The sequence below is a fragment of the Catharus ustulatus genome, chromosome 2 (genome assembly GCF_009819885.2).
Source record: "Catharus ustulatus isolate bCatUst1 chromosome 2, bCatUst1.pri.v2, whole genome shotgun sequence".
NCBI classification, from domain to species: domain Eukaryota; kingdom Metazoa; phylum Chordata; class Aves; order Passeriformes; family Turdidae; genus Catharus; species Catharus ustulatus.
The window spans coordinates 51,656,584-51,670,837 of NC_046222.1; the positions used below are offsets into that span (position 1 = coordinate 51,656,584).

At 41.5% G+C, this 14,254-nt stretch overlaps 1 protein-coding gene across 1 annotated transcript in view; it reads right to left on the minus strand.

Moving 5' to 3' along the window:
• FLT1 (fms related receptor tyrosine kinase 1) overlaps positions 1-14,254 on the minus strand; it is a 108,448-nt gene that overhangs the window by 42,677 nt on the left and 51,517 nt on the right. Inside the window, exons 11-12 of the mRNA XM_033051785.1 lie at positions 12,953-13,067; positions 4,342-4,450 (exon numbers count right to left, since the gene is read on the minus strand). Of these exons, the coding sequence (XP_032907676.1) occupies positions 4,342-4,450; positions 12,953-13,067 (224 nt within the window). The remainder of the gene's footprint in view (positions 1-4,341; positions 4,451-12,952; positions 13,068-14,254) is intronic.

The following is a 14,254-nucleotide window of genomic DNA, read 5'->3' on the forward strand; positions in this document are numbered from 1 at the left end:
GTTTAAAGGCTACAAACCTCCTAATATATGACACCTCTCACCAATTGTTACAGGCTCAGGCTAGCTAAATAATGTGGCTGGGAATAATGTAAAAGGGTTTTATTTACTTTAGTGATTTGAAGCTTCCTGTGGAAATAGCTCCCAGGTTTCCTGATGGAAGATTTTGTTTATCTTTGCCAAGCACCATCAGGAATCTCAAAATAAAATGCTCTTAGTGACATTGGGAAACCAGGGAGATAAGGCAGAGCTGTTCCTGTTTCACCCTCTGTAATTGCAAACACACCCATGGGCCTGCTGTGTGCCAGCAAAACAGCCCAAAATATAGGGAAAGGGGCAGGCTGGAGGAAAGGGTGCTAATACAATTAAAATTGGCATAAAGGTGTTGTTGCAGAGACTGCTTCCAGGAGAGCTTTCAGAAATTACCCTTCTACATTGCTTTTACATAGGTTTCAGAGTTACTTTTGAGTCTTGAACAAGTCAGTGACAATACACCAAAAATGCCCTTCATCAGACAGAAGCCATAGGAAAGCTGCTCCAAAGCCTATGGTCTTTGTGTCATACACCCTCAGGCACAGTGTATGAAATCATGTGTATCACTCTCAAACTTCCTAGGTAAAGATAGGCAGGTTGACTTTAGGCCCAGAAATAATGATATTTACAGTAACTAAAGAAAGTGCTTGTTCTTCTTAGATTCTCTCTGTTGGTACTAATTTCCTTATGTTTACCTTTCCCTGAAGGAGTCGAACTTGTAAGCTCCAAACAATGCTGGGATACATTCTGTCTTCCACTACCTTCCTAATGGTTTTGTCTCCATCTGCTCTTTGGAGTAATTTCTGCCATGTCCCTTTTACAGAGGACAGCAGCTCCTTTTCCTGCAAGGAATCACCTCCTCCTGCTTAGACACTTCTCTTACTTTTAGACACTTTTGTGTGGCTCAGGCTGACTTCAAATGGCGCCAGCAGACTCAACAACATAAGATAAACTAGCCCTAAGCTGTCACACAAAACCTGAAGTATTGGTTTTGGACTCATCAGAAGGAAATACTTTGCAGTGTCCTGTTCACATTCATCAGCATTTGAAGCTCTCAGGTTTTTACTACCTCAGAGCATTTTTCAGCACATTCTGGACATGTTTGTTCTTGATGTGAAACACAGGCTGAACTCAGCCACAGAAGTTTGATCCTAGCCTCATGGAGGAGAATTATAGTGAGCATAACTGGATTTTTGTAGGGACCAAACAACAGTATTGTTTAGACTGCTTTCAGTCAATGCAAGTGAGTGTCAGAAGATGATCAGGACCTTCCACGTCACACAGCTGAAGTGCTCAGCTCCAGAAACTCACAGGGCACATGCATTTTAACTTCACTACCCTATAAAGAATGTTTGTCACCAGCCAAGATGTTAAGAAATTCCAAGCCATAATAAAGCTGACACTCCTCTTTCTGAACACCAGCCAATAAAAGATTCTTCAAAGGAAAATCATAACATTCTGCATGTTCTCATGCAAGCTTTAGTATGAAGAAGGATTTCCTTCCATCCTTGGTAAAGATCTGAGAATGCTAGGTCTAAGCAGGAAAACTAACTCCTTCATGTCACTGCACTAAAATACTTGAAACCACCACCATAATTTTGAAAGGGAGATTTGGATACAGTGGATGGGTTCCATCCAAGTATAACTTCATTTGGTTTCAGGATCTTCCATATTGTGAAAACTGAGGAGTAAGACTTAGAGAAGGCCAAATTCAGCACCTTGCACATTGAAAGAGCAGCATTCTCAGTGAATGGTTCCCAGTGACTTCTCAAAGTTTCGTGTGATGTACCCACACAAAGATGAAACTATCATTGGCATGTTAATTTATGGAGAGCTATGTGGTGTTCAGCTTTCTGTCCAAACACACACAATGTGAGGACAGGGATGAAAGCAAAACTGAGAGTGGGGACAAGAGTCATATTCAAGGTGGCAAATATTCTTGGCACTTCCATTAATAGAACACAGAGACATTTTTCTTGTTTTTGTACTTTAACAACCAGCCTGCCTATGTGTCAGTTATCTGTTTATACTTCTCACGCTTCTTACCAATTTTCTGTATTTATAGATAACTGGCACTTTCTAAATGTGAAAGTGTGTTATGACATGCAGCTTTAACAGCTGTAGACACCCACAAACGAAGTGTGCCAGGTGAAACTGTACGAGCAGCACGACAGTGGATACCTAAAAAAGAAATGTTGAGTGCTGGCAGTGGTGCCCATCTGCTGGCATGACGGGGAGTTATGCTGCCTTCTGGCAGCTAGGGCCCAAAATGTTGGTGAGATGGTGCCACAACATGTCAAGAGCCCTGACTACTACTCATTGCTGCTCTTCTGTGTGGGCAAGAGTGATACTGCAAGCTGGCTGGAAGCCAGATGGAATCTGGATGGATTCAAGGAACACCACAAAACCCTGGAGGTGCCAGAGAAAGGTATTGGTGCCTGAGCTAACTTCCCGTCTCTTTTACCAGTTAGAGGAAAGGGTGCTGTCCTGGAAGCACAAAACCTGTTCATCTGGGTCAACAGATCTACTCAGCTGGGCACCAGCTCTGTGGAAAGGGACCTGTGTTGGACAACAAGCTCAGCATGAATGAACAGGGTGTTGTTGTGGCAAAAAAAAAAAACAAAAGTCAACAGGCTGCTGGGTTGCACCGGCAAAGGCATCACCAGCAGAGATAAGCAAGTCATTACACTCTACTCAGAACTTGTCAGGCCACAATCCAGAATGATGCATTCAGTTTGGGTCCCCTCCACAAAAAACAGATGTGGAAAGTTTGGAAAGGGTCCAGAGAGGTGCCACAAAGATGATCAAAGGACTGGAGAATCTGCCATATGAGGAGAGGCTGGGAGAACTGGGTTTGCTCAGCCTTGAGGAAAGGCTTAGGGGAGACTTTATCAACATGTTCCAGTATTCAGAGGGTGGCTACAAAGAACCTGGAGACTCCTATTTTACAAGGAGACACGTGGAAATTATGAGGGGTAACAGGTACAAGTTACTCCTGGGGAGATTCTGATTGGACACAAGAAGAAATTTTTCACAATGTGGACAATAAGTCATTGGAATAATCTCCCCAGGGAAGTGGTGGATTCCTCAACTTTGGGCTCTTTGTAAGATCCATCTGGACAAGATGCTGTGCTTTTCCCAAGACAAGGTTGGACCAGATGATCCTTGAGGTTCCTTCCAACTGATTCAGCTGGTCAGAATATTTTTAAAATACAGAGTTTGGGAGGGGGAACAGTTTTTGAAGTAGCTTTTGCTTTCTTTTTTTACCAAATCTAGTGAGTGTGTATATTCTCTTTTGATATCTCTCAGAACAGAAATAGAATGAGTTTCACTAAAATCACTCATCAGTATTATGAGCAAGAGAATGACAACATAAAAACCTGAGAGGTTATGATTTGAGAATTAAAGCATCTAAATATTTTAGCCTGTTTGCTTTTTCTCATATTTTTGGATTAATAACATTTCTTTAATGATCTACCCTGAAAATTACCAACAGTCTAAGTTTATAAAACTACTGCTTTACAAACAAAACAAAACTTTTGACAGAAAAGTAATTGCATGTGCAGATTTTATGTTGCTGAACCATGCAGTAGTTATTCCCAAAAACATACTGTGGGCTTTTTTCAGTAATTTCTGGAGTAAAACATCAAGTCATTTGTTTGAAAACTCCAAACACATCTCGTAATGCAAAAATAACAGAAAGCATACTCATAGTGAAGATAACATGATAGGAATTATTGGTGCCACGGCACAAATGACATTCCTGGCTATCTTTCTCAGAAGAGGAAACAAAACTCTACAGTTTGCACCCTGACACTTTTTCACCTATAAGTTGCCATTGTCCCTGAGATCTGTGAGGGGTACTCCAGAAATCTCTAGCACCATTCAGACACTGGCACTGTTCTAGACACTGTGTTGTGAAATATCCTGGTGGGCAACAGAATGGGGCTGTAGACACCATCAATGTCACACATGAAACTGGCTTCCTGGTGGGCAAAAACACACTAAAATTTCATGTATGAAATGACTGCAGAGATGAGCCAAAATGGGGAGTTACTCATTGCTGTATTTGTGAGTAATTTCTGTCATGCCTGATGCTTGAGGGAGGAATGAGTCATTCATCAATTTGATATCCCTTGAAATCCAGACCAGCTGCTGTGAAACCGAGCAGCATCACCCAAAAGCATGGTATAAGCTTACAAGTGCATATATTACAGCAATTCTGCGGTATATTAAAGAGCCACAACAGCCTAACAGTTGTAATTCCAGAATCAGGAAACATGTTTGACTCTACAGAGGAGTAGATCTTACCTGTTACAATAAAACTGACATTTCTTTCAGATTTCCCCACTTTATTGGATGCCACACAGCTGTAGATTCCTGAGGATTTGGCTTCAGCTACAACGAGAGTGCTAGCAGTCTGCAAAAGAAGAAGAGATTTAGTTCTCATTGGCTCAAGAGCTCAGTTAATGCTTGCCTTCTCTTTTTCCTAAGTCACCACTGACAGTCCCATGATCCACTCTTTCCATTCATTCAGTGATGGGCACCTCCGGGGCTATTTAAAGGAGATGTCACCATATACAGTTTTGCAAAGGATAGAAGAATAACAGGAAACAAGCTCCTTGGGTGACCCTTATATCATCAAAACCATCATCACCAAAAATCTTTGAACGTATCTTTCAGATTGATTTATCTCTCGTTGGTGAGGTAATGGTAAGCTACAAGACATGAAGCACGACACAATGTGTTTCACACAAGGAGATAAGCAGCCTGTAGGAGAGCCAGACTGCAAAGGGAATAGGTGAGGCATGCCTCAGGCATTTGGATAATCCTGGGAAGAAAAAGAAGCTCAATTTGGCACTAAACTCATTTGATGTCTTTCATTTTCCCACATCTATGTTAAGTGAGACAGAACAGTGGCAAAAGAGATGTTTACCCATCTTCTTTGGTACTATTTTCTGTTCTTGGACTTAATATTTCTATTATTAAATAATAATATGTCAGTTTTATTGATGTTCTATTCTATCACCATCTTAAGAGCTCCAGCACACTAAATATTTTCTCAGAGTTATTTGACTTGAAAAACAAGACCTTGAAAGGCCAGGGACCAAAAACACCTAATGGGCCCTTAGAAACATAAAAACCATTGTAATAATAAGAGTTATAATTTTAGGGTGATGGAAAGCCATGGTCTAATGGCTTGGGCACTAAGCAGAAGACGAAAGTTAAGCAGAAACATAATGTGTCATTCTGTTATGGAGCTGAGCATGAGGCATGGAGTTCATCAGTGTAATGTGCTCCCAGTTACAACTTGGTAGCTTAATTTTCTGTCCTTCTGTTGCCATTTTACTTGTTCTGTAAAAGACAGTTTGGCTGGAGTTATGGGCAGCTGGGACAGTGATGAAAGGAAATTGTGGGGCTTCGGAATTCCACTGTTTGAAACTGTTTGGCTTTTCTAAAAATCTTAAAAATAAGTTCAGCAGAATTAATACATTCTTTTAAGTCTGCTGCATTGCTGGAGTTCAGAGACAAGCACAAACGGGTGAGGTAGTAATAAATAAGGATTAGTTATCTACATTTTTACATAAACACTGACTGAACATTTTCACAGCTTTTGTCTCCTGCTGGGAGAATCCATAGCTATCTCCAAACTCCTGTTGAGCCCCTAAATTACATAGATCTTCTGGATTTCAAAAATCGTTCTTTGGTAGAAAGAATCTATTACTTTTCCTACTACTCAAGCAAACACTGTTAAGGCAAATAATTTGGTTTTGACTTGTTTGTTTTAGAAGACTTCACTATGGTAAATTTACTGGAAGAAATGCTAACAGTTCCTCTACCCTATTAAATTGTCTCAGTGGCCAACTACCTGTCTGCTAACATACTGCATAATATTTCTAACTACAAAATGTGAAATGAAAGAGGATCAGTAATACCACATAGATGATTACAACCCTTAGAAAAAGTCATCCTGGTTTGCTAAATTCAGTAAGTTGACCTCTACAAATTTCTAATTATAAAGGGTAAGTTCAGCTCTGTCCATATCTTGTCATTCTCTTTGAATTTCTTCCAGTTTCTAAACATAATTTTTTAAAGTGTGGAAACAGAGCACAGCACCAGGATTCCTGCATCTGTTTTATCCACACTAACTCAGACCAGAAGGAAGTCCCACAATGTCTACCACAGAAGGCTAATGTGGGTGGTTAAAACCTGTTCTGCCATCCAGACTTTCCACCAAAAACCAGCCTCTTTTCTGCTAGTTGGTGTTACCTCACAGCAACCTTGCCCAGGAAGCAACTGTGACCTAACATGCAGTGAAGGAGAATGAAGCTCTTGCTCTCTGACTCCAGGACACCTGTCTTTAATCACAGAGGCAGAGCATTTCTGAGCCTGAAAAACACATGCCAACTATTCCTCCCACAACTACTCCAAAGGTTTGAAAAGTTTTTGGGAGTATCAGGCTTTTGTCCTTACATCATTAGGTATTAATTTTTAACGGAAAATTGTGCATACTATCTTGAGTTTTGCTGCTTCAGCCCACTGTGATGTGATTATTACTTTTATCCCACTGAGGAAGCTGCACAGAGTTATGCTAAAGCAGTATGGCTGCAGTCACTTACAGATGATGCCTTTTCTTGTGTGTTAAATTGCCTGAGAGAACACTCATTGGCATTGAAAGCCAGAAATTTAAACAGCCAGCTTTTTCCCTCAGCAGTGTTTTCGTTTTGACCAACTAATACTGTCCCAAATACTTCTTTAGCATGGGCCAAGGATCACTTCCAGCGGGCAACTCGCATGCAAGCAATGGCTCTTTGGAAGGCAAGGGAAATAAATGCTGCAAACACAGGAGGCCTTAGTGCCAGAGAGCACATGCGGGTGTATTTACTCAGTTAAGACACAGAAAGCCACAGGAGGAAGCAAGACTGACTTTGCAACAGATCAGAATATTTTAGAGGCAACATGTCTCTGTATAAATTTTTTAGTTTATAAGTTAGTTGCAAGGATAAGATAACATCTCTTTAAATAGTTTGTGAGCCCTCCAGTGGTGCAGTCTGTGTTTTGCATGGTGGATGCCAGCCAAAACCCACCAGAGAAGCAGTGTGTACAAAACTAAGCTTGGTATGTTGTTTATGGAGAAACTATGGCTGTTTGAGATCAGTTTGTGCAGTATGGTCACACTGTACAGCTATTGCTGAAAAGAAGCAAAAGTTTTTTGCAATCTTGCATCATCTCTCATCACAACAGGGAATTTCAGGCCCTGGATTTGCAACTACGATATATACAGAAAGTCTAACTTGAGTCGGCATGATCAGACAGAACAGCCAAATCCCTCCTGGCATGCTCAGTATCTTGAGCATCACCTGTCCATAAAACCCCATTTACCACCAACGTTTTGGCCCTTTATGCCTTTTTCCTACTCCCATCATCTCTGCTGAAGCTCCATGTTCTCCTCAAGGCCAGGGGCTAGGGAAGTAAGTCTCATACTGGTGCTGCTCTGCTGGGCAAATAAAACAGGCAAAGGCATAAATCCTAAGAGAGAGAAGAGGCATTTGCAGATTTGTTTGTGGTGGGAACAGATGAGGAAAAGACTGGGGAGGCAAAGACAATGCAAAGCAGCTGACACAATCATTGCACTTGGAGCCACAGTGGGCTGGTCTTTCACCCTGGAGGGTCTGCTCGAATTTCTCTTTTCTCAAAGCAGCTGACATAGAGGATTCCCAGTGCTCCAGCTGATGGCAAAGAAGGAAAAGAAGTTTTCAGAAAATGTTTGGAAACCTGGCTCTTACATGACTCCCTGAATGTGTCTGCAGACACTGACATGAACTTGCACTCATCAGAGATTGCTGCCCTGACTTCTTGAAATAGCCCATGTATTGAAAAAGCAAAATACTGCCCTTTTGACATAGAGCAGGTTAGTGCAAGTCTCTCAGTTATTGCCAATTCCCTTCTTGTCATGTTTTTAAGAAGAACTATTGGTAAAAAATAAAAGGAAATAAATGAAAATATGCTCTTTTTACACCCTTGGATTTATCTCTGTCTAAAGGAATATCATTTAGGAAGATCCATATCTAAATATTGGTAGCACACTGCTGGATTGGTCTGTTTGTACTATCTGCCTGCCTCACATGTTGGCAAGGAGCATTGGTGCAAAACATCTGGTCAGCACATTTCATCTTTGGGACCACCATGGAAGAAACACCAAAATATCCACAACAGGAGGGCATGAGTATGTGCAGGAGAGCACCCACTTTCCCCCTGGGGTCAGACAGAAAAATCTCTGTATATCAAGCCAAGCCAAGTTTTCCCACTGCATCCCATGCTGTTCCACAGCTCAGCAGCTGCAAGCCCCTAGTTCTGCTGGTTTTAATCTCACCAAGGCTTGGCTCTGCTGGCACCTCCCAAAGATTCACTTAGAAGTGATGACAGCAATTCTAGTAGTGCTCAGGAAGGCTCCAGGAGAAGTTATGATGTGCTGAAGAGAGGCAAGTGGCATTCCCACTGCTATCTTTAGCTTGGGTTCTGAGGAAGATCATACTGTCTGTATGTTCATCTGTCTGCCAGCCTGTCCATCTGTCTACCAGTATCCTCCCCTCCCCCCTGTGCTCAGTTATTTTTGAATCCATTGTCCAGCTTCAACCAAAACTTATTGACAACTCAAAGCTCATGAGATCTCACGCATTTCATGAAAACCAGCTGTTGGGTAAAGGAGAAAGATCAAAATGCTGCTGTAGTGACTAAACAGCTTTCTCCTTCTCTTTGGGTTCCAGATGGCCAATGTGCACAGATGTACTGGCCAGGCAGCTGCCATGTGTCAGGACTGAGAACAGACACAGCACAGGCTTCTTCATCTCATCAGTAATGTGGGAACTCAAAAGTGAGGTAGAGGTTTAGGGTTTGGCATAGAAGATGCAGGAGAGATGGAACTCTTCAATTTTCCATGAGTCATGTCCAGGAAGGATTGACTCCTCTGACTAGCACTCCATTTTGGAGGGTTACACTTTTTAATACTACCACCAGTCAGGCTGACTCGTCTTTGCCCACCAAACCAGAGATGCACAAGGGTGAGTCTAAATTTTGCCTTACAGAATCATGTTACAGGGTCATTACTTTCCATTTTCCATTAAGCCAATAAGCTTTGTCATTCGCAAGTGCTGGAACCACTAAAAACCTGTGTCAGTTAGGTATTCATGCAGTGGAAAAACAAAACCATAAATACACACACACACACACACATGTATATATGTATGTACTTTTACACACACAGACCCACACACATACATACATGGTAAGCTCCAATTTAATGCATTACTACCCTTTTATACACAATATTTGTAGGCATACTCTGTGACACAGAGCCGGCTTTCGTGGTACCTGCTACTGGTCAGTGGCACTCCAACATTTGCTAGCAGCAGAGGCATGAGGCAGTCAGGGACATTCTGCTCCATTACAGTTCTCAGTATGTTAGTTCTTATAAGCAAGAGGGTTTTGTCTCACTCCCTCCAACTTTTCCTTGTATTCAGCTGCCCTCCTCTCTATTGTCTGCTTCCCTTGGATTTATATTCCTTTCTCTTGGCCCACACTTTTTGCTTTCCCTCATCTGAACTTGCCTTCTTAGTGGTCTTTAGCACATGCTGCATGCCCAGGATCCTTGTTGACTTCTCCTACAGCACCCTGTCCCTTGTAGCCCTGTACAAGGAGTACCAAGTGCTTTCAAAGCTGTTGATAAGCCAGTGTGTGCCTGCACACCCAGGACAGAACACACTCTACCAATTGTGTGCACGAGCACAATAGACACACCAGTTCTTTGTAACTTGTGATTGCTAGGGTCATTCACTGACTGACATTCTAATGAACACTGACCATGCAAAGAATAATAATCAGTGTTAGCCCACAGCAGTCAGCTTTAACTGGGAGCACTGAGAAGGGATGGGTGTTAGTAGCTGAATGACAGGAGTGTCTGTGACCTGTTTACACGATAGGCCTAAGAATAGCCCAACTTTGTAGGAAGTCTCTGAAATGTCCAACAGAACGAGAATGAAAACACTGGGTGGGGGAATCAAACCACTTCAAGAGTTGTCTTATGATTAAGTATTATGGCTTATGTTACAAAGTTCTTCCATTGTACCACTCGAGTTTCTCAATGTCCGCCTAGAGAGGCTTTAGCGGAAATGTTACTAAAACACTGTTGTCACGGTTTCTCTGTCACCAAAGAATAATGTAGTGCAGGCTTCCTGCACTACTTTAACTGCACAGGCACAGGGCTTGAGGTTTTTCTAACTTTAAAATATGCTTGTGGCTACCTTGATAACCACAGACAAACAAACAACCTATCACAGCAGAGCCAAACTGGAGGTGCTTAGATGTTGCACATACAGGAAACATGTGGAGCTGTCACAAAGTCTTTAGGAAGAAGAAAACAGCTACCTTCATTGCTAAAGAAACCTGTTGATAATTCCCTGTTCATCTCTTCCCTTTCTTACAATAATCTCATCCTGTGACCACACACATTTCTCCTTCCATGCTAACCCAAATGTGAAACTTTCTGAATTTCCTCATTCATTTCCTACCTCTTTGTCTCCTACATCTTTGTTGTTTCCATTGAGCATTGAGATAGTTTTTACCACGCTTGCTGTGTTGGTATGTGGAAGTGGGGTAGACACACTGTTTATTTAGCAGGGCACCACCGGTGTGGAAGTGCCTCAGAGAGCTGTTCACAGCTGCTTGCAGGAATAGAACTGCTCCCAGTCGCAGTCCATCAGAGACAGACACTTGTGATGACGTGCTGCATTCAGTGAGCTCAGTGCTATTAACACTCCGACAATATCGCTGCAGATGGGCAAGGGTTCTGTCTGAACTGCCTCTTTGAGTTTGCTCAGGGATGCTGAGGGTGAGTCTTGGGCTGTGAAGAGTGAAAAGCCATAAACTCCCATGGATTTAAAAAGAACAATCCTGGATGCTCTAGAGCAGCTGTGTGTGCACTAATCATGCAACTCTCGACTTGGCCAGGAGCCTGGGCTTAGAGAGCATTCTTTTACTTACAATAGCAGTCCAGCTGTGCTTGAAAAGCTAGGGAAGAGCAGCAGAAATCGAGAAACTTTAAAAATGCTGTGGAAAAGCTGAGTACCAAGATTGTTTCACTAAACTCCCCCTCCCCACAGGGACCAGGAGGAATAAAGCAAAGCAAGGTAGACCTTTCTCAGTCGAACTAAACAGTAAAAAGACAAGGAATATCAGGGAGGACCAGTAAGTTTCACTGCAAATCCTTCCGTGCAAAGACTATTCCTTGGTTCATTTCTGGGCACATTTTTAAAAAGGGCTGCTTGCCAAAGACTTGTAGTTCTGCCTCAAGGACCCATTATTAGCATCTTCCTCCAGGGAGGAATTTATTTGCTGTTGACTGGAAGTTGCTCTGACATTTTAGCCACTCCTTTTCCACTGTCTCCAAAATGCATGGTAGACAAGGAGAATGAGATCTGGTCATCAGGCAGCTCCTTCTGCACCCTGTGAACCGGTAGGATGGCACCCACAGAATGGTTGTATGACTGCTGGAAAAGAATTGCTTCCTATTATCTTGTTCTTCATTCCCCCCATGGAATAGACTGTGTCTTCCTGTGCCTGGAATGATTTCCCTTTCCTCCTTCAAATCCCTCCTTATGTTTCATTTTTCATGTGCTTTCCTACGATAGTGTACCCTAGGAAACTGTTTGCTCCCATCTTTGCCTTGATCTTTAGGCATGTAGAGCTGGACAGCTAAATAGAGCAAATGCCTCACTGGGATCCAGCCTGTTCCCATGCACTGGAATGGTGCCACGAACACCTGTGATACTTTCTAAATAATATAACAGCCGGAGAAAATGCAGTCCCAGATCTGATTCTTGGCTGCACGTAAAACCCTATTTATTCTCCAGTGTGTGAAAGGGCCTTGACACGAGAATAAGTACAGTTTATACCCATTTTCATATGCAGAAAACTGAAGGCAGCCATCAAGGAAAAGAGACCTATAACCCCAGTGCCCTTAGAATTACAAAAAGCATTTTGGTGTCAATAAAAATGAAAGGCCGAGAGTAAGATACACTTTGAAATTTATAATCTCTCCAGCTATTTCTGCCACAAACCACACCAGCCTATGAGAACAGACTCAGTGACAGTGTGATGGCACCTGAGCTGCTCTGTAGCACAAGCCACACCAAATCAGTCTCATGTCTATCCCAGGGAAGTGCAGTTGATCTTGATTTGATCCTTGATTTGAAGCTTTAGCTGATGGACAAGACTCCTTAGCCCTTGGCATGTAAATCTCCTTGGCTTTCTCTTCCATGTTACACACCAATACACTACAGGCCCACACATCCTTCAGAATTATCTGCATCTCCCCATGACCTATAAAGGGATGCTTGACTTGGACTAACACCTAAATTTAGTTGATTAACACTCTTGGGATAAATCCCATCCTGCTGTTCTCTCTTAAACTTTGCTTCCATAATCTGGATTCTTTCGGCTCTGTAGAATTTATTCCAAAAAAGTCTTGGCCATCTAATAATCTAGGACCACATCTGTGAATAAACTGACTAATGAGAGTAAATAGCCTAATTCTCATAGGAAAAACATCATGAAATTGTGCAATTGCACAAAATGAGGAAAAGATGGCCTGGACCCCTGCCTTGTGCTCCTGAGGTACTCCAAGATACTTCAGACCATGAATAAGTGAGCAGATGCATGTCACTTACCTTAATATTAATACCTCCAGAAAAAAATACTCTCAGCAGATAAATACCAAGTATGAAACTTATCTGTATTTATGCAGGTCATCAAATCGAAACAATATAAAAATGCTGGCTTCTTCTCTGTTACCTTGATAGCATCTCAGAGTGCCTTTTCAACAAAGCTGTCACACAAAAAGATTATCTGCTCCTAGGAACCATACCTTATTTTTGCCCTCTATTACAGCCGTTCTCTCAGTGATGCCCTGGATCCTGTTTCCTACATTGCTGCCAGCTTTCAGGATGAAAGATCCTTCAGTATAAAAGCAAAATCCGTGCCTAAAGTCAACAAAAATTCAAATGTTATTGATTTGGTGATAGAAATTTGACACGTAAAACAAAACAATTGTTTTGAAAACAGTGATCAGTGAGGAAAACTGCAGGTGCTGTGATGAGCAGAAAAGTATAATTACTTTTCATTAACTCTTGAGGTTTGGAGCCCGATAACTGGATTCCGTTCCACAGCCACTCCTTGAATATTAGCTCTCTGGAGTCAATGATCACATTTAACCCACTGCAAACTGTGAAGCCAAAATTTACAGTCAGAGCCTAAATATAGGGCTGTACAAGACCAACATCCCATTTCCAGTGCTTCTGTTTTCAGACACTGCCAAAACATGAGTTCATGCTGTTTTTAGTCTTTTGCTCAAATTACATTTGTTTCAAGATGCATCCCATAATGCATTGGATGCTCTTTTACTCTTTGCATGTTCTTTTTGTTTTAACAAAAGATTATGTCAGTTTTTATTTCTGAGTGCTTTTGCAGTCCAAAACAGTTACAAAACAGTAAGATATTTATACTGAGGTTGAATGATTACAAGACATGCAGTAAAAATAGGCATAATCCTGAGAATGAACAAAATGAAGTTTAGCAAAACTATACCCAAATGACAAACGGATTTAAACGATAATTTAACTGGAAGAAAATCAAATACATCTGAATGAATGGAAGTTCCAGAGAAAAAATGTTTTTGCCTTATGCAACAAATTGGCTTGTAATCAGAACATTCAGGTGTGGTCATGGTAGAGCTGATTTGTTACTTAAAGTGTGGTTTGGTACACATGGAAATAAACATATTGGAATGCTTCTTAAGTGTTGCCTGACCCTGTTCTTCTTTAAGAATATCTAGTTCAGTTTTTCATCCAGAATTTAGTTGTTGCTTGTTCAGTTCAAGTGTCATTGGCAGAGATTAACCCTTCAGCTTGATGGAATTCTTTCAAATACACTATGTTCCTTGGATTTGAAAGTTAATGGCTGTGGTATCTGTAATCACATAGTTCTGATTTGTATAACAGTTGTTTGGAGAAAAGAACTTTAAAGCCCAGTGACTGAAAAACAGAATATGATGCAATCCTTACCAAAGAATGAGGTTCATTTCCCTTCAGCTAACTTTGCAGTTTGCTTTGCACAATAAACTTTGTGTTGTTTAGAATACCAATGGCACACTAACTTTACATGCTTGTTT